Raw genomic sequence first — 27987 nt, forward strand, 5'->3', positions numbered from 1 at the left:
GGCTGGAGTAGGTGGAGCGGGGACTGTCTGTGACAAATATCGGCAAAGACGTGGATCATCGGTGGACCTGAGGAAGCTGAATGACACCTGGGTGCTCCAATAAGCCACCTGTCAGTCAAAGCGTCCACGCTCTTAATCCTGCATAACTTTAAGCCTTAATATAATGTGAACAGGTGAGTTGTATATAAATTCACCCTCAGTACAGTTGTCATGAACGGGGAAATTAGCTACAGAGACCAAAACTGTTTTTTGTACCAGGCTGTAAACATGTTTATTTCTGCTGTGAAACATGGGGACTTATGGAGACTGACTCACTTCTGGAGCCAGCCTCTAGTGGACGTTTGAGGAACTGCCGTTTTTTGGCACTTAGCCATGGAGGTTGCACTGAACCTTCACCCCTGAACTCCCTGATGGGGTTAATCCGGTCACGCTAAGAATAATTGAGTTAACTGAATCCTCCTCACATAGACCTACAAGAGTTCATCTGACAGGATGAGTGGAGGAAAAAGAAAGGAGCCTCCTCCTCCTCCTCCACCTCCTCATGAAGGTTTTGGACCTGTCCAAACATGGAGGTCTCATTGTTGAACGTCCTCCTTCTCCTCAGGTGTTTCCTTCACCTGCTGCTGGATCCAGCTCTGGTGGGAAATGCTCTGCACGCTCCACCAGGGCTGGACTGTACCAGTCTGATATTAAAGAGAGGGAGGGGGGAGAGAGAGAGAGAGAGAGAGAGAGAGAGAGAGAGAGAGAGAGGAGTGTTTTTATTCTGAGACACGCGCTCTGCGTCTCATGTCGAGCTGACCCAAACACTGACTGATACCGGACCAGCCTCACATCTCAGAGCGGGTTCACTGTCTGGAAACTTCCCACCTCCCCTGAACACATCGCTCCATCTTTTCTTTCTTTTTCTTTTTTTCTTTCTTTTTGATTGACGCTCCGTGCTGGATTTGTCCTCCTGCTGGACAGAAAGAAAAACACAAGAAGGAGGCAGAGCGGAGAATAAAGGAGGTGGAGGAGGGGAAAGAAAAGAAGAAGTGAAATAACAGGAGAGCGGGAAGAGAAGAGAAGAGAAGAGGAGAGGTTTTTAAAAAGCTTTCTGTGTTTCCAGCCGCTGATCTGAAGGTGAGCTGCTCCGCTTCGTTTCTCTGTCTGAATGTTTCTGTCTGAATGTTTCTGTCTGAATGTTTCTGTCTGAATGTTTCTGCAGAAAAAAAGTCCGAACAGTTTCCGAAATGTGCGCGCGCTCTGCACATTTCAACATTTCAGCACGTGCGATCTGCGCAAACAGCTGATTTCATGATTTATTATGATTTATTATGAGTCTGCGTTATTGACGCGCACATGTGGCCGCAGCCAGCGGCTCTTTGTTCGTCCTCCCTCCTCCTCCTCCCTCCTCCCCCTCTGTCCTCACCTCCCTCTCATCATCATCATAATAATCTGACAGAATATAGACAGCATTGACCTCCCCACGTCGCGTGAACTTGAATCATGCATGAACCCTGATCTCCTCCTCCTCCTCCTCCTCCTCCTCCATCATGTCTCCTCCTCTCTGCTCCTCGCAGCGTTTGATGCTTCCAGACTTTCTGTAACGCTGCTGGTTTCAATGTTGTTTTGAAGAGAGAGGGGGGTGAGATTGAAGGGGGGAGGGAGGGAGCTCGTGGTGGCTCTCCGCGCGCCAGACGCGGATCTAATGTGTGTCAATGTCAAACGGAGGTGTGTCCAGCTGCGCGTGCGTTTCACGGGCTCCCGTGCGCGGCAGGGACAACAACAAACACGTGTGTGTGTGTGTGTGTGTGTGTGTGTGTGTGTGTGTGTGTGCTTTAAGGGTGTCGTGCCAGCCCAAGGACACACACACACACACACACTCTCCACGGGCATGTTTTTACGCGCACACTCCGTGAGTCATGCCGCATTTTGGGGGGACTCGAGTGAAGTGGAGCCCCCTCCTGATGATAACACACATGCACGCGCATGCACGCGCACACACACACAGGCTGAAATATTCTAGACAGTGTTGAGACATACTGTAGACACACACACACACACACACTCTGTTGTTGTTGTTGTGTTGTGGGTGTGGTGTTCCCAGCTTCCCTTTGTCCATCACTCTGTGTGTTCCAGATGAATGAGTGTCCACACGTGTTGTTGTTGTAGATCTTCAAGCCGTGCACGTGCTCCTGGTCTGATCTGCTTCTGCCCCAGGTCCAACTGTCCAGAGTGGATTTTAATCTGTGGTGCACAAAGAGTCCGAAACATCTCAGGCAGAATCCCACTCACCTCTGTTGTTTTGGAGACGTCAGCTGATAGAACCGATAGAACTCTGTCAGATATCTGTGTGTGCGAGTAAGAATAGATGTCGGCCAGCCGTGAACCAGCCGGGACCGGCCACAGCCTCCAAATGTCACCGTGTAAATGAAGTCTTTGACTTTCAAACGTTACGTTTCACTTAAAGCAGCACTGTGCAACTTTTCTACCTTTTTAAACCAACAGATGTTAGATCACCTTATTGCTTTAAGTCACACACCACCAACTATTTCACTGTTTGTTAGTGTTTCAGGCCCAGGGGGCAAGGGAATACTGCAGCCAGTGTCGTGCCAGAACAGGAGCTGGAGCCTTTATGGGCAGAATTATGAAACAACTGATTTTTACAGCTCTTAAAATGCAAGGATTTGCTCACCATTGTCAACATCCTCATTTTAAATCACGTTTGACTTCACAGTGAAGTAAACTGTAGCTTCTAGCTCAGTTTGTTAGCCGGGTCTACCCGGTCCGCGAGTTTAGAGCACCAGGGGAAGTGTTAGTGTTTGTAGCACCGGTGTTTTGGACCACTGGGAGGAAGAAGAAGAGGTTTACAGACTGGTGTCGTGCCAGAACCTAAGCTGTGCATTCAGGCGATGTAACTGGACTTTGCGGCCTCTTTGAACATCAGACAGAAGAGGACGTTGACCGAGGAAGCTACGAAGAGAAAAAGGAAAGAGCGTGCGAGCAAGAATCCGTTAGACCAGAGTTGGCGAAAGCTTTGTGTACACGACCGGCTCCAGCTTCACAAATTACAAATCACAGTGTGTTTACAGAGGTCACAAGAACGACTTGTTCTGCTGTGCATTTCTTTAATTTCAATTTTGATTCAGTTCCAAAGATGTCGAGCTGCAAAACTAATCCTGCATGACTCACCACCGAAGCCTGTTCTTCATATAGACCTCGTATATATAGCAATAGATGAAGGGTGAGGCATTAGGCTCCCATACTGCGAGAAATTATGATTTCAATCTGTGATATTCCTCTGAAGTAACCGAGTTAACCAGATTTCTTTCCATCAACCCAATAGAAATGCATTCTATGGCAGTTCCAAGCATTGCTTTTTGGCCCAGACAATCTCTTCAGCAGCTGTTGGACCGCCGAAGGTTGTCAGCTCTGTTTGTCTTCCAGCACACCCAGGTTGTAGCGAGGCCACTGTTCCTTTGAAAGAGCCGGGGCCTGTCGAGGTTGCACGGCGGTGATTTGTGTCGTTTATCTGCGCTTGTGTCATGGACATTTGTCAGGGCCTAAAAATAAACTCTTCAGCTGGAACCGTTGCCTTTTGCTCCGCCGCTACATCCACCGAGTGTTTGTGCCCGTGCCAGATAATCGTCCAAGGAGATCAACTTGTTGACATCGTTAAACTGTGGCGGATGGGAGCCGCTCACTTCCTCCGATGATGAACAGAAACATGCGCTAAATGATGAATTCATAGCTGAAGCTTGGTTCTTACAGAACCTTTTTTCCTGGACCTTTTTAACCCAAAGAATCCACATTTCATTGACTCTGCACCATTGACCTTGTTTCTATGGCGGCTGTTGACCAGCATGACCCCATTACAGACTAGCTGACACATCATTGGACGTCATCTGTGTTCATTTGGATTTCCAGTTGGACCTTTTGCTATCCAGGCAACTTAAAAAGGTCCACAGGGTACCCAACACATTTATTTATATCTGTGATTCGGATTAATGACAACTGATTAAAGGTGATTAAAACTACAAGAACCTACAGCAGAAGTTCATTGAAATTGCAGAGTTGGTCAATTTACCGAAGCACAAATGCATTTCCTTTGGCTCTCGGTGTGTGGTGGGAAACTTACTCGAGCGTATTCAGACTGTCACCTTGCCTGTTGACTCTACCAATATTAACATTTACTCCCCCAGTGTTTGCTAATACATCAGTGTTGACCGCAGGGAAAGACGATATGCACCTGTTACACGGTTGCATAGCGGCGAGGTTTTAAAGTTCAAATCATGGTTTATTTCTGACCTTCAATGTCAGAAGTAGACACACTTCTGACACCTGTTTACTTAATGATTATTGATTTAAAATGAAGTAACCATTAACCAGATATTCTACATGTTTTATAAGCGTACACTGCATGGTGCTAGGCCAGTAACTGGCTATAATTGGACCCCTAAGGATTGCTTCAGAGGTGGAATCAGGTCCCAGAATATCAGGGAATCAAATGCCGTTGTCATCTCAACCCTTCAGAAATAGTCTTTGTCCTTTTGTTGAAGCGGTGGCGATGCTGAAATGATCTCCTTCCTAAGTGCTCGCCAGCTGTTGGGTGTATACCGACCAATCAGTGTTATGACACGAGGGCTGCATCTCTGCGGCGGTGGTGCTTTGACGCCAAGCCGCTGATTAAATGTGAAGTATTGTCGTGGTAAGTGGACTTTGTTATGGTGTTTCATTGCTGATGGTGTTATGGAGCTGATGTTCATGTCCGTGGGTGTAATTGCTTCTTCAGAGTGAGGGTTTTGTTTACTGCTCAGTTTGAGTGTCGCTGTTCTTTTATAGCAGATGAGCTCGACGAGGGCTGTTTAATTAGTTTTCTATTGGAACATTGATTGTTAAAGCTGAGCTAATGAAGAACGACCAGGTGTAATGTAAAATCTGTTGCTCATTGCTGAGGCGGATTGCCCCAGTCACGCTAACCCTGGTCAGAACCTCAATCAACTTCAAAATCGCTTCTTAGGTTAGCATTGTTTTTTTCCATAACCACTTATTCTTATCAGGGTTGTGGAGAGCTGGAGCAATTCCCAGCTGACGTTGGGATACCCACAGGCAATTTAGAGTAATCAATTAACCACCAGTCTTTGGACTGTGAGGAAACAGGAAATTGCAGGAAAGGAGAAAGTTCTGCTGCTTGGTCAAGTGTTATTGGGCGGGCCTTAGGAAGGGTCAGGTATCAGCAGTTTCCCTCAGCTCAGCAGGGTGCTTTGGCATCTTTTAGATGTTTGTCTTTTTAACTAAAATAAACCTTGTTTCTGGCATCCTGTCCAGCATTCAACAGTAGATGGACAAAGTTAGCAGCCAGCTGGGGAACACAGGGAAGCTAAAGAGCTTAAAGGAACATTACCAAATCCTCAACTCCAAATGGATGCTACTGTTGCTACAGGTGTGCCGGATGTGTAAATCCAGTAGTTAACACGTTCACCATCACAACTTTTAACACTGCTGTGATTTGCAGTTTGCTGCAGTGCCCCCTAGTGGCCAAAAAAATCTGCGATTGCAGCTTTTAAATCTTAAAGCAGCCGTGCAGGAATCTTTTATAACTGCATGCCATCTGTCCAAGCAGAAATAATGGTATCGTGATCAGCTCTTATAAATGAGTTCTGCAAAAGAGCAACCAGCCAGTATAGTGATAGTTATGGAATATATCTTTTCTCATGTGTCTTTTTGAGGCTTTTCTTTGTCATATATGATAGCACACTGAATAACAAGGACGATTTTGAGACATCACCTTGAACCGTGATTGACATCTTATTCAAAATTCAATATTATTTGTTACAAACAGCCAAATCTTGAGATATAAAAATGGATTGAAGATGTTTTGTGTATACTGTAATACAGTATGGGAAGAAAAATCTCCCTCCTTCTGAATTTACACGCTCCAGTTGTATCCGAGTGCATCTACTGTAACTAACATTGTCTAATGTTGCATTTCTCCCTGTTGGCACCAACAGAAACGTCGATTCTTCTGTTGACAGTAGCTTGGGCTCAGTGTGTTGAAGCCTGGCCGGCGTAAATACACAAACAAACAGTGAAATTTGTGCTCACGGCTTGATGAAATGAAACGGTTTGGACGTGAACCAACGTTCCCACTCAGACCTGCATCTCGCGGCTGATGTGTTGGAGAGGATTTTACACCGTTTTGTTTCATAAATTTACACTCCGGAAGATGGCAAATAAATCATAGTGATGCTTAGAAATAAATAGTTTGAAAACCCAGGACACTTTGAAAGAATCCATGTCCAAACATCGCCTTTGTCATTGTGACATGACTCCTGCTATTTCTAAAGGTCTCTTTGCAACGCGAGTAACGTCCGTACGACAACGTGGACCGATGCTCGCTGCGTAGGTGTCTGAGATCAGTCTGGTCTGAATAAATTCTGACCATGTGAGTAACATCTTTGTGTGTATTTTATCCGTTACCGTCGGCCTCTTGGCCGGCGGCAGCGTCTAGTGCGTATCTGTGTGGATGTGTAATATGGATTTTTTTATTTTTTATGTTCTGTGTAGGTGTTTTAGAGCAGAACAGCCTCAGCATCTGGATCGGCGTGTATGAATGTTATACTGTGTAGGTGTATAGGATTACAACAGTCTTCATATGCAAGCATCTAGGCCAGTGTGTGTTGAAGTGTGTGTGTTTGTGTGCTGCTCAGTCCTTTGCCTAATGGCTAGAGGCCAGATACAGATAGGCCAGGCAGCACAATGCCCTGTCTGTTCCCACGAGTCCAAACAGCCCTTCACAACACCCTATTTATAGACAAACGCTCGACCCAAACTCCATTCATATTTCTCTGTGGAGTCGAGTGTACACGCTGACTTAAAAAACTGATATGTGCATCGCAAAATGTTCCAAACCTGCGTTCAGCCCGGTGTTGTCAGAGGCGACGGTTCACAATGTGTGTGTTTGGTTCACCGAGTGAGCATTCCACAGCGCGGTTACATAATCAGGAGTGTTTGTCAATAGATCCACAGGCGGAGGAAGAGCTGAGCGGGGCAGAAAATAAACAACGTGTTCGCAGGGGCAACGTTAGCCCCCCCGCCGGGCACGCACAATGTCCATGTGAAGTGTATTTATACAGAGGAGATGGTCCGCGGTCGTGTCACGGGTCTCCTAGCAACACTGCCGTGATGGAAGTCCACTGAGAACGAGTGTAAAGAACAAATATGTAACAACAGGAAAACGAGAGCTGCAGACCCGAAAACCTAATTTTTATGACAAAGTGAGCTGTAGGGAGAAAGATGTAGAGCAGAAGAAGTACTAGTGTAAGGTAAGGAGGATGTAGCTACACTGGAGCGATGAAAAATGTGGAATAAACACCACAAATAAAGCTGTTACATTGATAGATGGGACAAGGAAACATCGGGTTTTATCATGGGAGTCAACGTGGGTTTCTTTCACCATGACCGCAGTGATTATCTGACCACAGGTGTTATTATTATAACCATGAGAACAAAAAGGAACATTTCAAGCCAAACCACAATGTGTCTCCAACCCCAAAAACCTATTTTAATCCAAACTATGACTTTTCCCAACCCTGACCAAACCTTAACTATAATGTCGTCCAATGATAAGACAGTGACAGTGATTTCTCTCAGGTTTCAGGGCAAATGATGTTTTAGTCGTTCTAAAGGGAAGTTACAGGTCATTTCATTGGAGAACTGTGGACTGCTGTAGAAACATGGTTCATTCTAAGGTTGTATATCCAGTTTAATTTACAAAAATGAAAACATAGTTATGCCTAAACGTTACACACTGAACCTCCTGATGGCATTTTAGAGACAAACGATGAGTCATCCAAAGTAATTAGCCTTTTAATAACACGCTGGAAGATTTACATTCACTCATTTGGTCTCGATGATTTTCGAGCCGTCAATCAACTGTTGAGTGAATAAAGTAATCAAAGCAATTTGGTGCTCGCCGTAATAAAAGCTCCCGATCGCTCACCCCACGTCGCTTCTGCTCTAAGCTCCACAGTCAGACACTGTTTAAGCTCCAGACGTCTAATCGTGTTTATTTATACATCTTTAATTTGTCTGCATGATATAATTTAGTCGTGTTGGCTACACTTCACACAGAGTTTGCTGCTTGATAATAACTTGACAGACTTATCCAACGACGACTGTGAGTCAGGCGTTATCACCAGACATTAGTTGTAGACATCGCTTTGCTGGTCTTGTGGCTGAATGGCTGCAAATCTCTTTAGTCAGGTGGAAAGATTCCTCAGGAAGATCAGGGGTTGCTATAGCAGCATATGGGATGAGATGATATATCAATGTTTGGCTGTCCACATACTTTTGGCCATGTATTGGATTTTGGACTGAAACTCTTTAACATTTTTTTGACATTTAATTGATAAAGCATCAAACAAAATGACAAATTTTATCCATAGAAGTCAAGTGAACACTTGAATGAACCCCTTCTTTAGCAGACCTGAAAGTAAATGTGAATAGCACTCCATCATCTGTATGCTACATTATGAAAACTGCGTGTTTTGGGAGTTGTTGCTTTCAGAAAAGCTGCAGCAGCTATCGGCTCTCCATCGCCGAGTCATTTATCTCTATCAGCTCTCAGCCAATGGCTCCAACGTATAAATTTACCCTAGCTTGAAGGTCAATTTAGTGTGTGTGTGTGCACGGTCGCATGAGTCTCTGTCTGTGATCAGGCGTTTGTCTGTCGGCCTGAATCGAAATAATCGATTCAACCCTTTTTTTATGTAGCTGAATAAACTGATCTGACCTGGACAGATTTGAATCTCTGTCTTTTGTACATTTAACTAATTAGTCAGGCTGATTTCTGGCTTCACTTCATGCTTCACTCTGATACAGCTACTGAGCAAACAGACTAGAACACTGTGAGAAGAAGAGAGAATTTGAATTTCATAGATAAGCCGAGAGAACACATGCTCATTCGTGATCATCCGGACTATTTGTTCTTCTGTGCCTCGCATGGTCGCCATTAAATTATGTAAGAACTGAACCCTGTTCCTGAATGTTGAAGTTTGATCCCTGCAATCATCTTTTAACGTTCAAAAATATTAAGAAACAAGCTTCAGGCCTCTGCAATGGTTGATGGACATTTAAGCCGTCTGCTTTTCTCTGATAAGTTTTAATCAAGATTTCCTATTGCAGAAGATTCATTTGCAATCTCTGCAAAGTTTGTACACTTCCTGTTTCCTCAGTGGGTGCGAGTACGGATTGCGTGAGTTGAAATGTTTCACAATGGGTGACACAATGTAGCCGATTCAGATTTGTTAGATGATTGGCCCGAAAAACCTCATTTTAGTGTCAGAATGTTCAGAAGAATTGGCCCGAAAAACCTCATTTTAGTGTCAGAATGTTCAGAAGATGTGCGGCTTGTGAAAAAGGAGTCCGAAGAGAGAAAGCGAAAGAATCGCTCACGTTTACTCCTTCCATTAGATTCAATAGGTCCTAAAGGATAGTGGCGAAACCAAAATGAAAATAAATGACTTAAATGATGAATTCGTAAAGAAAACACTCGATAATTCATCTTCTTTCGATCCACTAATCAATAATCATGATGAAAACTGACGTTCTAATACACTTGTACGTTCGTAACGATCTTTCTGAAGATGCAATGGATCATCTGCTCTCTTAGCGATTACCGTTTTGTCTTCCGAGTGCTCTCAACTTTCAAAAACAGACAGAGGGACTCGGATGTCTGAGTGGAGGTGATATCATGACGGAGGGAATAATAGCTGGCCCGCTAAATGAAAAGGAGAGCAATGAGCTGAGTGATGGACGACTGAGGGTACGAGGAGACAAGAGGCCAAAGCGATCTGCAAAACAGGCTTTTCTAAGCTGCTCTTTCATTGGTGTGTGCGTGTTTCGGAGAGCCAAGATGATCCATGTATGCCCGTCCAACGCCGTGGGAAGCGGCACGGGAGATTTGAAGAGCAAAGGCTTTGGCTCAGAGAGGTGATGAGGGGGGAGCTTTGGCCCCTTTTCTGGGTCTCCATGGTGGCTCCTGTTAGGCCTCCTTTCTCTCTGGACATTTGTTGCTAATTTTTCCTCTCTCTTTTTCTGCCCTTGGACTTTGTTTTGTCCAGAAAGGACCTAGCAACAGTCCCCCGAAAAAAAGAAAACTTCATACCTCAAACTGACTGCAGGTCAGTCGCAGTTGTTGATGTTCTACTTCCTTAGAGATGTAATGAGATTTGTTTTTAAACCACAAATTGAATTTGCCACCAAACGCTTGAGCACGTTGAGATGGATGCTCATTGATCTCCATGTGGAAATTAGGTTATCGCAGCGGAACAACTGAATAAGAACTGAAGCATGGAATCAAATAAAAGCCCATGGATCTAGAACAATAATAATATAATACTGCAGGATATAAGCTTTGGCATACATACAGAAAAAGTTTTTTTTACGTATAAAACAGGGTACATGCAGATATTACAGATCCATAAACGAAAGAGTTGAGCTGTCATTGTCCCTGCAAACGTGCAAGTTGGAGTTGACTGGAATAGAAGGACTTTCTACTGTGTGTACTGTTCATGCCCACGATCACCCATTTATGTTTGTTTGCTCGTTTTCTGTCTGATATATCTGATTGTTGAGCTTCATGGGTGCTGGTCGGTTCATTGAACTCTTTTCTTGCTACTTTGCTGTACAAAGAAATTTCAGTTTAAAACCTTACAGCAATGTCAAGCGTCTAGAAAGTCACTGCACCCGGACAAGAAATAGTCCTCCAATGAAACTCATTGTTTCTACACTTTGGTATTTGTTACGTGTTGAAGAGGGAGCTTTTAGATGGAGCCAGGCTAATAGTTAAGCCCTACTTCCTATGCTAAGCTAAACTAACTGTCAAAATTGCTCTTGAATTATGACTCTTTACGCCTAAACTTTGTAAGAAACTAGTGTTTCAGGTGGGTTTGGGTGTTCTGCAGTCCTGGGAATAACTGAGCCCCAGGAACTCGATCTCAGAAGTGACATTTCTTGTCATTTAATGTTGCACCATAAAGGCAAAAAGGTCATGATCAAAAGCGAAAGTGCTACAAATCAGACCCTTCTCAGTTCCATCGGTGTTGGTCGATCCTCATCTTTGCCGTGATACTGTTGCTCTGTCTGATTTTGGGCATTAAGTCAAATACTGAAGGCAAACGTGCTACTTGATACTTCGGGTCAGGAGAATTCCCTTTATGACTAAAGTGCAACAGTCCGTCATGGAAGGGAGCATGCAGTGAAAAGCATTTCCACGTGATCCATGTTGCCCAGTGTGAAGTGTAAAAAGAAAAGGCCTCAGCAGACAGTCTGAACGCAGACGCCTCAGGCAGGGTGCATATAAAACTGACAGTCGGGTACCCAGGTGTGACAGCAGTGAAGTACTGCAGACCAACACGATTTGCTTCAGGACTGAAAACAGATTCGGTCCCGAGTGTGTTTACGTCTTCGACACCTGGGTCTCTACTGCGTGATAAATTCTGTCTGAAGCGATTGCATGTCTCCACCTTTCATGATTGTCAAGTGACAACTGTAAATCTCCAGTGACGTTTGCTTGGACATGCACAAAAAACTACCTGCTACCTTTTACCCACTCGACTTTTATGTGTTTTTCCCTCAAGATTGCCTTTCTTCACGGTCTTCTACTTTAATGAAACATTTCAGAGCCAGAGGGAACAGTGTGGTAGTATTCAAAATGGGTTTTGGTCTCAAGGCCACCTTCTGAGGGTGTTGGTTTCATCTTGGAATCAATCACGTCTCAGTTTCAGACAAAGAAGACTCTGGATTATATTTCAAAACCAGATGAGAGACCACAACTGCAGGGGTATCAATAAACTGAATGTGCATTGTCTGGTTTGTTACCATCATTACTGTGACTGGATGTAAAACGTCCTTTTTCAAAGGCAGCCCATAAACTAAGTCACTTCTAATTCTACATTTGTCATGTCACCACCCGCCTTCACACTCTCTCCAAGAAGAGAAGAATCTGTGGCTGTGTGGGAGATGTCAGTACTACAAATTTGACTTCCTAAACTACAAACACACACCGCAGTCTGAGAGTTCTGCAATCCAATGATTATGACGCCTGCAGTCATGTCTCTTCGAAAGATATTTGGCGATTATTAACTCCATGTTAGCTGTACGGTATGTACAGTAGGGTATATACTGTCTGGTTTTGGTCTTGACTTCCACAAAGTCTTGCTCATGTCTTCATAGAATCTGCTCTTGGTCATGAGTTGGTCTCAGTCTTGACTACAACACAAAGAGTTTCAAAAGCTTTAAAATATCGAAATTTGGCGCATTTACTCAGATTCTTAGTATTGTCTCACTACTTGTGTCATATAAACCAGATGTACACTACCAAACAGCAGGCAGACAAAGTTTGTGACTAGCTGGTGAACACGGATAAAGAGACAAATACATTTGTTAGGAGGTGGTGGAGACCAAAAATGGAGCTAAAATGAGATGTATTGCAGGTTTAAATGAATAAAAGAGGGTTTTAAAAACTCAAGTATCATCTTGAAATAGCTGAAAAGTAAAGGTTTAACTTGGAACCTAAAGTGGTTCTTTATGGTGATGCCATAGAGGAACCTTTTTTCCAATCAAGTCTTCCCAGAATTTAGTGTAAATGGTATTGAAGGTGCATAAAAGATCATTGAACACACGTGAAAAGGTTCTTCTAAGCACCAAAGATGGTACAATTGTGACTTTTTTTCTCTTCTAAGCACCAAAGATGGTACAATTGTGACTTTTTTTCATTCATTTCCCAAAAGCACAGCAAAAAAAAGGGGTTCTCCAAGGTAAATAGGGTCTCTAGAGAACTCAAACTGCGCCAGAGAACCAGTTTTCTTTGAGTATAGGCGAAATTTGTTGAGAATTTTCTTTGATTTTGATTAAATACCACTGGACCTAATGAACGACAATCTTGAGTCATGCTGTAAGCCACATCTGCATGACTCACCGTGGCCCACTGAGCCCCCAAACAACCCACATATAGAAGCAGCCACGCCATTTGTCACCTGAATGCCACCGGTTTAACCTTTCAGCATTTCAGCCTTCAGCCTACATTCACGATGTAGGTGACCTTAATGCTCAGTGCCCTACTTCAGCACACTGTTTATATGTCTGGCTTTGTGTGTATCTGAGTGTCTGGGCGCGCCTCTTTGTTTCAGAGCTGCAAAGACAGAGAAAGAGAGAGAGAGAGAGAGAGAGAGAGAGAGAAAGGAGTCTGCCAGCAGAACTGTTTGCCCATTTTTTTTCCCTTTGCACTTGCTGTTGGGAGGAAAAAGAACGACAGGGAAGAGAGACAGAAAGAGGATGGCAGAAATGAGACAAAGAGCTGCAGTGAGAGCGAGAACGTGGAGCGATGACAAGCTGAAATCGAGAGAGAGAGAGACGGGAATGAAAAGTCAGCAGCGTGACAAAAGATGGATGGATGAAGGGAGATGGAGAAGAGAGCAGAGCTGTGAGAGAGAGATTCAAATAAAGAGGAAGTTTTCCTGTTATATCAGCTCTGTGCTTGATTTAAAGAAACGTACAGATGCAACTTGAAGTTGTCTGTAAGAGTAGAAAACAAATGTCTCTCTGTGATTGTAGGTCTGATATCTCAGACATTGCTGCTGCCCGCTGGCACAATGAAAGATTCTGAACACCCTGCTGTCGGCTTACTCCATCCCTGCTGAGGTTTTCTCTTAGCAAAACACAGAGTACAGCGTCTTCGGTTACCGCCCACCTGCCTTCAGTCGGTTTGTTCAGGCGGTTCTCGGCCTCGATTCCTCGGCAGACGTCGCCGTCCGATAACGTGTATTCTGGTGCGTTTACATTTCAAACACAGCGGGGGAAGTGAGATGATGGAATGTGCTGACAGAAAGAAGATCTCTGAAGCTGTGAAGCTTGACTCTAGGGGTTAGCGGTATCTACAGTCATAATATATACACCATCTTATATTGCAATATCCTGATGTTATACGGGAATTAAACATTTTAAACAAAGTTCAAACCACCAGTGATTGATATCTTTGCTATTCTTGGCATACGGGTGGCAGACTGGTATCTACAGGGAGTGTCGACTGCAGCTACGATGTATCAGATTTGTATCTCGTATCAGTCGAGGCTTGAAGCTACAGAATGAGCTCATCTGCAGGGCACAGATACAGGAAGCCTTGGGTAAAATGTAATGTAATATCCATAACTATGTTTGTATTGGTGTGTAATCACGTGAAAATGAGAATCTTTATGGTTTTGTTAACTTTTAGGTTGGGTCTGTTCCGAAACACTGACTCATGACTCATGTATTTCAGGGTTTTTTACCCGTTGGTGGGTTTGCATTTACCGACTACAGCCAAATCTTTTTTTAAAGCAAAGCTAAACATGTTTTCAATGATACATAGTCACCTTAAAGAACAAACCTTTGACTGTAGTTTGAAGGTTGTAATACTTCCATTTTGAAGTCGAGAGCTTTAGTCGTTTGCTCGTCAATGGTCTGTTGCTGATCTAAAAACGATTCATAAGTAAGCACTTAAAAAGCTGTTAGTTACAGTCTATAAACCCTTAATTAAGTTGGTTCTTGAATGATGAAATGTGGCATTATTATTCTGTTGGAGTCAAACATTGGACCGTCATCATCCAGAAGCCCCAAAAACATCACCAGGCCTGCAGCTCAAGGTTTCCCGTAGCTCACATCAGGCGGTCGGTTGGCAGCCGGAATCCAGAGTTACTGTATGGTGACATTGTGTCGCATCAAAGGATGAAGGGATGGAGTCAGTGTGACAGGAGGGAGGGAGGGAGGATGAGGGGAGGGAAAAAAAAAGAAACGGGGGGATGGGATGACGGGAAAGATTGACGAAAACAGATTGTGACATGTTGGGATGGTGTGCGAACGGTGGACGGCTGAAACGTCGCTGTGCTTTGTGAATCTGCATCAGATCAATTTAGCCGGGGCAATTGTCCTGATACGTGAGACGTGGAACCTGCTCGGTGCAACAGATGAACCGAACAACTGTTGTGTGACAGCTGAAATGTGCAAACAGAGGCGAGGCGAGGCGAACACGCCGTCTTCTCTGCTTTCCTGTTTCCTTTTCTTTCTTCCTCTTCATGCAAATGTGTGTCCTCTTCCCCGCGTCCTCTCTCTGCTGGTGACAGACGCCGCCTCCTGTGCACTTCAACAGTTATTACACAACCTAAACCACATCGACTCAGACAGAGGCAAGAGATGAAGAAAGCGTAATGCAGCGAGTTAGGCCGATTTTGAAAATGACAAAGAGAGGCTGAAGTGAGGGAGAGAGGGAGCAGATTAAATATATCTGCAGGGTTTGGCAGCTCACATATCATCGACCACTTCATATTTCATCAATATTCAGTCTAAGTTTATCTTCAATACTGAATAAATTAGAGATATTTCGCTCAGGAGTTGGTGTGGACCAAAAACTGAGCCGAAAGACGAATGATGATTCAGCAGAACTGGCAAATCCTCATTGTTTTATTACAATACATTAAAGTAAGTTGGAAGTCTTATAGACAAAACTATTCTTCCAGTCTGGGAAAAGACTAAACAATGAATTGGTTAACTGGAAGAAAGACACATGAACTGACAGTGAATCATCACTTACAGCCAGAATCTCATTGTGCGGATCATGTGTTATTAGAGATCCTGTTGCGGGCAGAACTTTCTCAAACATCCACACGGAGTAATACCAGAAAGCTATTAATATACACACAGGGGCATGTAAACAGATTGACTCTGCTGTCAAGTCGGTACACCACTTATAAAAATAGTGGGGGAGTGGCTGTGGCCCAGCGGTCTACAGTATCAGGGAGAGACACTGACCGTCAGCCGGTATGGTCAGGTTTAAGGCTGCTTGTCAGCAAGCAGCTGCCCAGCACGATGAAGTCCTATCAGTCCTCCGGAGCTTAGCTGCCAGTTTTGTGCCCTGGTGGTGTTTTCTGGTGATAATACGGCCAGCCAAGAGTTTCCAAACTCCAAACTTATCTCTAGTGATTGTAAAATATCTCGAAAGTTTCTCAACCTTTTCCAAAGCCAAGTGTCTGAGCGTGCGTTGGTGCTTTTTCATTGGGGCATGTGTCAATGTGCTGGATGCTGGCGACGTATTGACTTCAGTGGAGCCACCAAAGTCGAGCTCAGTTCATTTTCAAGTTGTTTGTTTTGTCCAAAGTGAAGTGAAGCCAATGCAGAAATGCCAAAAACCGCAGTTCCTTGTACGGCCACTTGAGGATGGCTACAGAACAAGTCATTGTGTATAACACATGAAAACACACAGCTTCACCCAGGCGTGATTCGGCATTGGAGGCGGCAGAAGCAGAACTGCCAAGATGACAAGCGACCAAAGCCGCCACACCGAGACTCACGGATACAACGTTCATATTCCTGTCTATGATTTTGTCCAACTTAAGGCACAAAAGTCTTTAAGAAGCAGAAAATGTTGACGCTCGAGAAGACAGAACCACCGAACTTTCAAATCAAAGTCTGTCGATCGACTACCAGCTAATTAACTAATAGAGTTTAGAGAGAGTTTGATATTTTAGGATATTTTAGACAGTTATTTGTTGAATTGATTGATTTACGGCATTTCGTAACCATGAACACGTGATCTTTAAAGAACCAATCACATACAACTGAACAAGTGGACACGCATTACATCACCGGTCCATGCAACGTGACAAAGAAAGGACTTCCATGCCTGCCTGAACTCCAAGCCAGGCTCCGTTCAGCGGACTCATTGATAATGAAACACTTAGTTGCAGGAGTAAAATGGATTTAGCCAGATGTCTGTTCGCCCAAAGATCTCTTGATTAAATTTCGGGTGTAATCTGGCTGCAGGATTTCCTCCATTAGACGATTAATCTTGAAGTTTTGTTGTTTTTGTTCGAGCTCACACTGCGCCGGTGGGAAAAGTCCAAGATACACGACAAGTTCCTCTGAAAGCTTAACCCTGAAGAGCCTGCAAGATGTGTTTGAAGGGAAATAAAGGTGGAGAAGAAGATGGAGATAGGATGTGAGAGAGATGGATGACCAATGAGGTTTTGTGCGAGTATGTGAGAGTTGGTGGGGGTTGCTTTGGTGACTAATCATTTCCTGATGGAGGCTGCAGCCCCCCCGAGGCAGCAGTTCTGTTTCTGATGAGTGCACACACAACTCGCCTCGCTTCCCTCTGATGTAATCCCGTGACGCCAAATCTGCAGATAGAACACAGTCATCGGTTTATGAGGGCATGAGATGTGCAGGGACACACACACACACACAGAAAACAAGATGTTTCACCTTTAACTGTCAGATCAGGCACAATAACAACACTTAGTATTCACTTCTTAGATTCTGGAAACAAAACTATAAATACCAGCAAAGACAAAGTTCATGGACGTTTGAGGAACTGCAGTTTTTGGTACTTTCGCCTCCATTTAGTTGATATATCCATCGTACAGTGAGCTCGGCTTTTACTTTGGCTGAATTCTTCCCGACTGTTTGTGTTTTGTATAACTTCAGGCACAGAAATAAATGATACATTTGACGTGAAGTTGCAGCAATCATTAATCCTGCAGTCCTAACCGTCGAGTCTCCAGGACTTGTGAAGACATCAGTGTGGCAGAATTAAACGAAGTACCTTCACGACGCCCTCGGGCGCAGCATTTAACTCCCCGCTGCTCTCGTTCTCACAGTAACACACACACACCGAGGTCGTAAAACGCCACGCTCGACTAACTTTCCTCAGATAAGTCCTGTTTCCCTCTCCTCCGTCACTTCATCCTGCTGCTGTGTCACAGTCGGTCCTCGCCTCGGGCGGTTGTCACTCTCTGTCCTGTTTCACCTGTAGTGACTCGCCTCTCTTACGTTTAGTGTTGACTTGTTTTCAGTGTGAGTGTGTCCGTCTTCTCATCTGCTCCTCTGAGCTCTTTCCTTTTCCCTCAATCCATTCCTGCTCATCTCTGCTGGCACTAATTACTAATTAACTTTCATAATGTCCCACAGCTCGAGCGAGCTCCCAGGGGAAAACATACAGTATTTAATCACTGTGTGTGTGTTTGTGTGTGTTTGGCACCCACAGTGTAAAGTGTGTCTGTGTGTAAAAGGGTGACAGTAAAAATAAGATGCAGCCAATCGTCATCGTCTCTGGTCTCTCTTTTTTTTTTTACCTGTGCAGGAGGCGACGCCATGACAACAGAAATGCAGGAGATCGCCATCACGGAGGAGAAGCCTTTACTCACGGGTCAGGCTGACACCAAGGTCAGAGCGCCACACACACACACACACACACACACACACACACTATTGTAAATAATTATACACACACATAGGCTGACATTAATCTAATCCAAGCGTCCAACACGAGGACACATGAGTATGTTAATTGCATGGTTGTCATTGTGTAACGAGGATAATCTGAAACCAGAGATAAATGGCTGTGTGTGTGTGTGTGTGTCCATCATTGTGTGTCCCAGGAGACGGAAAAAAACAATGGGTTTGTGCATGTGTGTGTGTGTGTGTGTGTGTGTGTTAACATTTGTATCTTTGCTTTGCGTATGTGCATGAATGCGAGTCTGAGCAAAGCCTATACGTGACAACGTGTCTGAAACACATGTGTGCAGGACTGTGTGTGTGTGTGTGTGTGTGTGTGTGTGTGTGTGTGTGTATCAGTGCACAGCTGCAGCTCCTCCTCGGATCTGCCAGGCTTGACGTCAAAGCCTGAGGGATGGAGAGCGGCTCCAGATCCAGCCTCTGCTGGGCTGATGTTGCCGTGCAGCCGCAGAGCTGCAGAGCTGTTTGTTTCTCACTGCTGACACCTAGAGGACAGACAAGGAACTGCAGCACTGAAAACATAAACAGCAGCACAGAAGCAGCAGTCTGTTAACAAGAATGATACATTCACAGAACAGAAGGGAGGAACTTGTTTAGATTAGATTAGATGCTTCTTTTCAGTAATATAATACTAATAATCATCCAGCAACTCACACCTAACATCAAAATGAGGAAGAATTGTGTTCCATCCTATCACAGAGCAGCCTTGTTATAGAGCACATTTCTGGAAATTAAATGACAAGAACCGAGGCGCTCGCCATCGAATCGACGGAAAGTGCAGTTCTTACAGAAATCACTAAAAATCAAACGTTTTCATACAAAATCACAGCATGAATTCTTCAGTGGTTTTCTGCCTCGCTCATCTTAACGTGATGGAAAAGACCCCTCATACGTTCAGGAACGGTCAATATTTGATGAGGCGCCTAAATAAAACATGTTTATTATGTATTTATAGGCAGACAATGTTTTCACACGGCGCTGAGCTGCATCTCAAATTCATCTTCGGATTCACAGCTTTCAGACGACGTTCACCGCGTCTGTGTGATATATAACGCTGACCTTCTATTTCCCGCCAGACATCCCCTCGCCACCATTTTAAATAGAGCAAAATATGTTTATTACAGGAAAGCGTCTTTCAGGGATGAATGTTGGTGAGGTCAAAATAAATTCTAGTTTTTTTACAGGAGCATATAACAAATGCAGGTATATACTGTTTAAATGTATTTGTTTAAAGTAAAATAAATGTAACCTGCAACTGAAAATGCAGTGAAATTGAAAATATGGCATGATGTACTGTACTGTAGACTGTCGAGTCTCATAGGGACTTGTTGAGAATCAGAAATATATAGAATACTGCAGCTTTATTCTTTAAAATATATCTTTATTTCAATAACTAGAGCCAAGCAGTCTCTTACCGGGAGTTAAAATGAGAAAACAACAAACTTTAAAATGTCTTTTAAAGCCTCTATTTTTCTCATGTACATTAATACAGAGTGGGCAAAGAGGAGAACAAGAGCTTGATGAATGAATCTGTAACATTCATAATCATTACTGTCGCCTGTTGTAGCAGATGCTGCCATCTGCTACAACCAACAGGGAGTGAAGGCGTCTTCTCCTCCAGAGAGGAAATGAAATAAAAATTGGGAGGTTCATGTCGTTCGCTGTGATACATCCGCCCTCTACCCACGTTGAGTTTAAACATCCTCTGCCTCTGAACGCCTGCTAAACTCTCTGTCTTCATAATCCGGTCAGGTTCTGTCTCTGCAAACCTCCATGAACGTGTCGACGCCCATCTCCACTTCAACTTCCCAGAGGGATAATTTCCTAAGAGCTCCTGATGCTAGCAATTCATTAGCGGGGGTGAATGGATCCAAGGTTGCGAATGAATATCCCACTTAAAACCTCCCACTGACAGACTTCCTCCGTATAATCCTCGGCAACAGTAACCACCTGCTCCCCTGAAGAGGATCTCTGCTGGTTTATCGCCAGCGTAGTGCCGCCCATCTTACCCGTGGAGGTGTTAATTAAGAAGCGAGGCCTCTATTAACGTGAAAGGACTGGGACTGAACAAAAAGCTGAGGATTTTCTCTCACATATATATACTTTGAGTTTTTCATTTACACAATTAAAAGACAAAAAAAGGGGAACCTATGTCACATTCTAATGATCTGTTTGAGTTTTTCAACATTTGATGGTTTCAGGTTCACAAATGTGAGAAATCACTGCTTTTCCTCATATTACATTAATTACAGTAACTGGACTGTCTTTAGGTTTTTGACTGTAAACTGTAAACGCCTTCAGGCTGAAAATATTTGGGGAATACGTTGTGGTGAACTGGTCAAGAGATGTGTGACCTGATTCGTGGGATTTCAATGGGTTTTATAAATGACACGATTAGTTACATCCCCTTTTTGATGAAGAAACAAAAAGATAAAAGTGACGTTGCATCCAGCGGCATTAAAACAACGACCTGAACACCTCATTCTAACGAGACCTCACTCCTTCTTTTCTCACAGGATGCTGAACTGGCTGCCAGGATACTCCTGGACCAAGGACAGGTAAGACCTGTCAGATCCTGTGTAGACTACAAGGAGACCAGAACAGAAAACATTCTTTAAGAAGTCACGTAAATTACAAATAATGTTTCCAACTATGTAAAATGAAACCGTGTAAACACTAACTTCGTACCTTTACCTATGAATTCATGTTCCTACATTAAGCAGACGATACTAACGAAGTCTGTCCACTTGATATCAATGGATAAATTTAAATTTTCTTTGGTTTAAAGAGTTTTTATTTGATGGCTTGTTAATGTTAATGTTTAACATTTGCACATTTTGACCTAACAAGAAAAACAAAGTAATGTAACTATGACTGAAGGAGTCTTTAAGGTCTAAACTCTGTTTTAGATTTTGACTTGTAAGCTCACTCCGGGAACTTCTTCTCTCTCCAGGAGCACAGTATTGAGACCCCACATGGCGTCCTGCATGTGACCCTCCACGGCACACGAACCACCCGCAGGCCTGCGATCCTCACCTTCCATGACGTGGGTCTGGACAGTGAGTAACTCTCTCTCTCTCTTTGAGCCTGTTTTTGTTTCTTAACCTTCCACTTCTTCATGTTTGACTCCTCTCTTTCTCTCTGTTAGGTAAGAGCTGCTTCTCCCCTCTGTTTAAGTTCGAAGAGATGCAGGAGATTGTCAAGAATTTCACCCTGATTCACATCGACGCTCCGGGGCAGGACGAAGGGGCCGCTGCCTACCCCACCGGGTACGACAATATATTTGTGTCTCATTGTCCTGCAGTAGCTTTATTTTCTTTTTCTTAGAAATGGAAACAATCATCTGTAGTAGGCTTAAACCCTAATCTCTTCCAAAAATACTCATCTCGGCCTCTCTTGTCAGAGCGGTAATGAAAATTCTTGTGTTAAATACCTGTGGATAAAAATGTTAGCTGCTATGTGCTTATTTCTGTGATTTCGAGTTCTCACAAAAAGGTTTGGGGCAACTTTAGGGGTCAGAAAGCAAACTAGAAAAATGGATCTTTTCATGTTTTTGTTGCAGTTACCAGTATCCCTCCATGGACACCGTAGCAGAGATGATCCCAGCTGTCCTGCAGTTTTTCAAGTGAGTTAACAGTGTTTATTTTGACGGGATTTCATTTGGCATACTCGCATTGTGGGTAGTGGTACATGATGTACACATGCATGAATTTTAACTGATTCTTCTTGTTGTCTAAGTCCAGAAAGTGGACCCAAAGTGCAAACACAACCAGAGACTGAGTAAAAGTCCAAATTTGACAAAGTCAGAGGGGTAAATAGTGCAGGAAAGCCTGGTGGAGTGATAACAAGGCATGGCTAGACGTGACAAGTAAGGCTGGCAGGGATCCTGAGGAACAGGGGTTATCAGGGTTTGCAAAAGAGCACTAGATTTGGTCACTGTTGCCACAACCCAGGGTTATAGAAGAACAAAACAGCAACAGCAAGGGAAGGGAAAACACGAGGAACTGGCAAGATCATGGAGATTTCTATTTAGCAATGCAGTTGGGTTATTTCAGGTCCAACAACTTGGTGTGTCCACTGGCACTAAATCCTACATTTCCCATGAACAACAACAGCTGCTGCCAGAACACAGAAGACACCGGTTTTCAGCCTTTGAGAATTTGTTTTAATGCACAAAGTACAAAAACAGTTTGAACCCAGCAAACCTTCTCGTCCATCAAACCCAAGGTTTCCATCAGCAGTAATATTTAAATACGCAGAGCCTCAGAGAAAATCATTTTCCTTCAAATGTGTGTGTATTCATGAACAATAACTCTGTCCTTCCGTCAGCTTCCGTACTGTAATCGGAGTCGGTGTTGGAGCCGGAGCGTTCATCCTCTCCAAGTTCGCGGTGAGTTTTGACTGTAGCTCTCAGCACTACACTTTGTTTCACTGGTCAAGCGTCGGTGCAGCATGGTGGTAACACTACAGCAGTCATTTTGAAACATGTGAGATGTTGAAAGGGCATCAGTCAGTCCATGACCTCGACAGACGGCACAAACTTTCTCCCGCAGTCTTATTCAGTTTCTGTTTATAACGTCGACCTCCGACTACTCACCATCTGCCTCCCTGCTGCTTCCTTCCTCTCTTCAGCTTGCAAACCCTGACTCAGTGGAAGGTCTGGTTCTCGTCAACATCGACACTAACGCTCGAGGATGGATAGACTGGGCTGCTCAGAAGGTACGTTTTGTTGATCTCCATTCCTTTCCACGTCAGGACTGCGTTGTCTTGTGCACAGAGATGTGGTCTTTTAATCCACTTAACTCAAATGGGAGTTCTTCATCAGTTGGAGTTTAGCCGTGGATATGAAATTATGCGACCGTGCTGATGGTCTGTGTCTCTGAGTAGGATTGATTAAGCCTTCGCTTATTATATTAACTTGACGAACAATCCTTTTGATTTCTCTCCTCTGTAGCTCAGCTCTGTGACATCCTCCCTCACAGAGCAGATCCTGTCCCACCTCTTCAGCCAGGTACGACGACAACAACATGCCATTAATGTGTTCTTTAAGTAGCACATGCAGAATGTCTTTCAAGATCTATCAAATGCATCATTTTGTGAGTGTTTTTTGGGGTCGGTTTTCTTGCAGGAGGAGCTGTCATCGAACACAGATCTTGTGCAGTCTCACAGAGAGCGCATCTCCAAAGCCTCTAACCTGGTCAACATAGAGCTCTTCTGGAAGACTTACAACAGGTCAACACAGACGCACACATCATTGCATAAAACACACAGATATACCTCACAGCGAACGACGACTGACATCATCTTTTCATTTCCCTCCAGCCGCAGAGACTTGAACATTGACCGCAACAGCACCTTCAAGTAAATATCCCCTAAATATTAGATTTATATTTATCTATATATAAATCTATTAAATCTCTAAATGTCACCATTCGTATCTCTACTTCCGACAACCTCAGGTGTCCAGTCATGTTGGTGGTGGGTGATCAGGCTCCGTACGAGGACGCTGCTGTGAGTTTTGACCGTTTGAAATGTCTCTTACCGTGAATTGCGTGTACATAGTGCAAGAACAGCGGTGCGAATGACACCGTTCACCATAGTTTGCCCTTAGTGTCTTGTTGTGATGGCAGAGCTTTACTGTTGTCTCTCCTGTGACCACTAGGTGGAGTGCAACAGCAAAATGGATCCAACAACAACCTCATTCCTAAAGGTGACCAACCCTCATCTTTCTTTATTAGTCCTCCTCTGTTCTTGCTCATCGTGCACTCTTTTACACACTTCTTTTCCGTCCTGCAGATGGCTGACGCCGGTGGTCTCCCTCAGCTGACCCAGGTAACGACAAATCAACAGCCCTTTTTTCCTAACACTTAAATCATGAGGTTAAAGCTGCAACAACCAATAGCATTGAATTAAAACATACCTTAAATCAACCACCGCATGGTGAGCCTTCACCAGAGGTCATGTGCTGTCGCTCGCCCATATTAATGTACAAATCCTGAGTGCTTTAAGTTGAAACTTTTACCTTTTGGCTAGTTCACGTAGTCAAACATCATTTCCTGTCTCTGTGTTTGCAGCCTGCTAAACTGACTGAGGCGTTCAAGTACTTCATCCAGGGAATGGGCTACAGTAAGTAATACATTTTCATATACAGTGAAACGTGAGGTTTATTGCATGCAGAGATCTTACAGTAATTACTTTGAACCATGCATTCTTGGCAACACTCTAAAATCCCACAATGAACTGATCCTGCTGATTGAGTATTATCTGTGTAGCCGAAGCCTGGTTTAGCCTAATCCTTCTGTACATTGAGCATTATCCAAAAACAAACACGTCACCGAGCAACGTCGCTGCACTACAGTGCCCAGCTGTTAAAGCAAAATTATAAGTAGCTGCTATTAAAGAACAGCTTGGAGCCGAGTGTCACAGACGGGGTCAGAAAGCCTGAAAGTATTGAGAGACTAACCCCTCAACTCATTCGTCGCTTGTACATTTTGCCTCCTTTTGCTGGAGTCCAAATTTCACCGGGCGCAGATAGTGTGCACTGTGTCCAGCTGGTGCTAAACGCACCCTAAAAAGCACCTAAACGAAGGAAAATGAACAAATCTGAATGAGTAAATAAAGTCTGGCGCTTTTAAAAACACTCCTGGTGAGGTTTGAAGTCGCATGGAGCGAAACAGCGTTGTGGCTGTGGCGTGATGGAGATGTGCCCGGTGGGGTTTTGGGGTTAGTCCCTCCCACCTGAGATGCAAATGGGGGAATGCTACAAGCAGCACAGACGACAACGGAAACTTGTTTCAAAGGGACGATAAGATGACGTCCACACACTGTGGGACTCGTTATTCAAAATTATTTGAGCCATAAACCACGACAACAAGCGTGTGCCTGCCATTCATATGAATCAGATCAACCGTTTCCATTAGAAGAAGCTCCATGTCTCCATTGATTTTTCTAACTTTTCTATCCGTCTCTCCACAGTGGCTTCGTCTTGCATGACCCGCCTGTCCCGCTCCCGCACCACCTCCCTCTCCTCCTCCTACTCCATGGACGGGTCCCGCTCTCGCTCCCGCACCCTGTCCCAGGGCTCGCAGGGCGGCCAGATGCCACCCAGCCCGTCCCAAACGATGGAGGTGTCTTGTTGAAGGAAAAAAGAAATAGACAGAGAGAGAGAGAGCGAGAGAGAGAGAGAGCAAGTGAGAGCGAGAAAAGAAGGGAAAGATGAAGCAATGCAGAAACGAGACGAATGGGTTACTTATTTGTCACTAAACAACTCCTCATCATTCCCCATGAGAGCAGAATAGGAATAGAGGAAGGGAGACGGAGGGAGAAAGAGGAAGATTGAAAAGGAAAACACATTTTTGCACCACATACAAAGTCCAGTCCTCCTCACATTCCCCTTCCATCTGAAATCAAAGTGGATTGGGCTGTTCCACAATGAAGTATAGGCGAGAAGAGATTAATAAAAAAAAAAGGGGGGGGGATGTGATGTCCTCTCTCCCTCCCTCTATTGGAGCCCTCATCAGCCGGTAGAGCCCTTTAATTTAGATAAGGAGGCCTCTAGAGACCACACACCTCTGTTAACCAATAGTAATAATTCTGAAACCGGTGTTGTTGATGATGATGTTGTTGATGATGATGATGAAGCTAATGATGATGATAATGATGTAATAGAAAAAAAAAACAGTAACACTTTTCTCTTTATTACTCAATGAGTTTAAAATGACATAGATAAAAAAAAACTATAGCAGAGATACTTATAACGATGTGTGTCTACTACTTTTTAAGCTAGTTTTTATTGTGTTCATTTTATTTCTTTAATCAGATTTTTCTTATTTGTAACCTGCCTCAACAAAGAAAAGGGGCTGAAGCTACTGATTGGTTGACCCGTCACGTGGTAACAGCCAATGAGAGCCGTTATAGTGACTACTTCCTCCTTGATGTTGCCAGGTTGTTCATGTCTTCCATTTGCCCCGTCGATAAGTGACTGTTCTGTTCTCCCATTTGGGCAGGAAGTTTTTATTTTTCTTCTTCTTCTTCTTCTGGACTGTTTGGAAGTTGCATGCCTGGTATCAGCCCATGTGAATAGTGACTGGATAATATTTTTTTCTTTTATATTCTGCAAATGAGTTGTGTGGATTTGAATGTGTGCGTTGTTTGCGTGCTGTTCTGTTTTAGCGAATGCGACGGCCTCGAGACTGGATTCACACAGAATCAGGCGCTCCGGCAAAAAAACTGAGGTTTTACCATTAATTTCAATGGGGGTGGTCCCATTTCTGCACCGTTGTAACACAACGGGTGTCAACAAAAAAATGAGGTTGATCTAGATCCAACTTTGGTTCGACTTATAGGCCACAAAATATCGACACGAAGAAGTTTAATTTGATTTGTAAGACATAGAGTAACATTAACAGTGAGTGAGCACTGGTCTTGATATTTCCTTGATTGTCTCACAGCGGTTAAATTCAGCACGTATAGACACGCCAAGGGCAAACCACCTACGCTCCCCTCATCCCCCCACCACCATTGGACAACCCTGCTGCGACTTGCCGCAATGCCTGATCTTGTGTGAATCCACGCCCGAAGGTGAGCATTGGTGAAACTGAGGGTGTTTCGCGCGCTTTAGCAAGCTAGCTGGCACCCTATCGTTAACACTCGTCACACACTAAATAGTGCTTCCAATATTGCTGCCGGTCTCACACTGCGTGTCCTAATATCCACAATCATGTACTACTCAACAGGGAGCATTACATCACTCGGTAGCATGCTAGTTTGGATACTGCATTGAAGTGTTAGGCCCGGCCAGAAGGGATCACTGTGTTTATCATCTGGGTTGTAAAGCTCTTAGCCTTGCCCATGCATGGATACCTCTTAACAAACCCAGCTAACATACTTGAGTTTCTGTGCGATGTGAGGTTAAGATACAAACACATGCTCGTCTCTAGCAACAACAAGCGGCTTTGATTTCAAGCAAACGGGTAAAACAGAATTGCATGATACGTGTGTCTGTGGAAGTAAATGTGTAAGTGTATGGAAGCACAATGCAGCAAAGACAGGGCCAGAGTCCTAATGTAAACATTTAGAAATCAGTTTTGAGACCAACGAAACCTCCCTGTGACTTATCGATGACAATGCACCAGCCCCTTCACTGCCAAAATAGTTATTTTCCAGCGCAAGACAAAAGAGGCACAAAAAAAAATCAGCCTTTTTTTGAAGTTTTGATCAGCCAGTATCGGAACTTGGAATTGCAGCCAAAAAGCATTGTTACTGCCAAAACTAAGAGCCCCAAAATATGGGGTATTGTTTTTGTAAAAATCAGAAATGCTGTTGTGTCTCACTGAACCTAAATTCCTTCTAAATTGTTAAGATTTCAACAAAAAGCTTGCCACTGCCCTGTGACGTGTAGCCATTGGACTGCCCATACTCGTAAAAGGACCTGTTTTTGGAACCCGATCCAAAATCCTTGGAGCGCATGTGCATTTGTAAGCGTGCCACCTTTGTGCACGCATTTGTGTTTCTGATGCAGCAATGCACCCGATTTTCTTTTAATGAGAAGTATCATTTTTATGAGTCAGTTGGAGGTTGCCTGTTTTCTTTAACATGCTATCTAGTGCTCCTTCCCCAAACCTGTTTGATAGAGCAGAGATGGAGAAACGACGGTGACGGGAAAGTCAGTGGAGGGCT

General features: G+C 43.9%; 1 protein-coding gene across 1 annotated transcript; it reads left to right on the forward strand.

The window, feature by feature from the left end:
• The first annotated feature begins 751 nt into the window (after nt 1-751).
• ndrg2 (NDRG family member 2) lies at nt 752-27334 on the forward strand. The gene is made up of 16 exons (XM_019266620.2): nt 752-1119; nt 18155-18237; nt 20826-20867; nt 21263-21368; nt 21458-21578; nt 21872-21934; nt 22639-22699; nt 22942-23028; nt 23264-23320; nt 23438-23541; nt 23632-23670; nt 23769-23820; nt 23972-24019; nt 24106-24141; nt 24384-24435; nt 25285-27334. Exons 2-16 carry the CDS (start codon nt 18166-18168, stop codon nt 25446-25448), a joined length of 1104 nt encoding a protein of 367 aa, XP_019122165.1. The 5' UTR covers nt 752-1119; nt 18155-18165; the 3' UTR covers nt 25449-27334.
• The last annotated feature ends 653 nt before the right edge of the window (nt 27335-27987 follow it).

Source organism: Larimichthys crocea, chromosome XIV, assembly GCF_000972845.2.
Source record: "Larimichthys crocea isolate SSNF chromosome XIV, L_crocea_2.0, whole genome shotgun sequence".
Classification (NCBI taxonomy): domain Eukaryota; kingdom Metazoa; phylum Chordata; class Actinopteri; family Sciaenidae; genus Larimichthys; species Larimichthys crocea.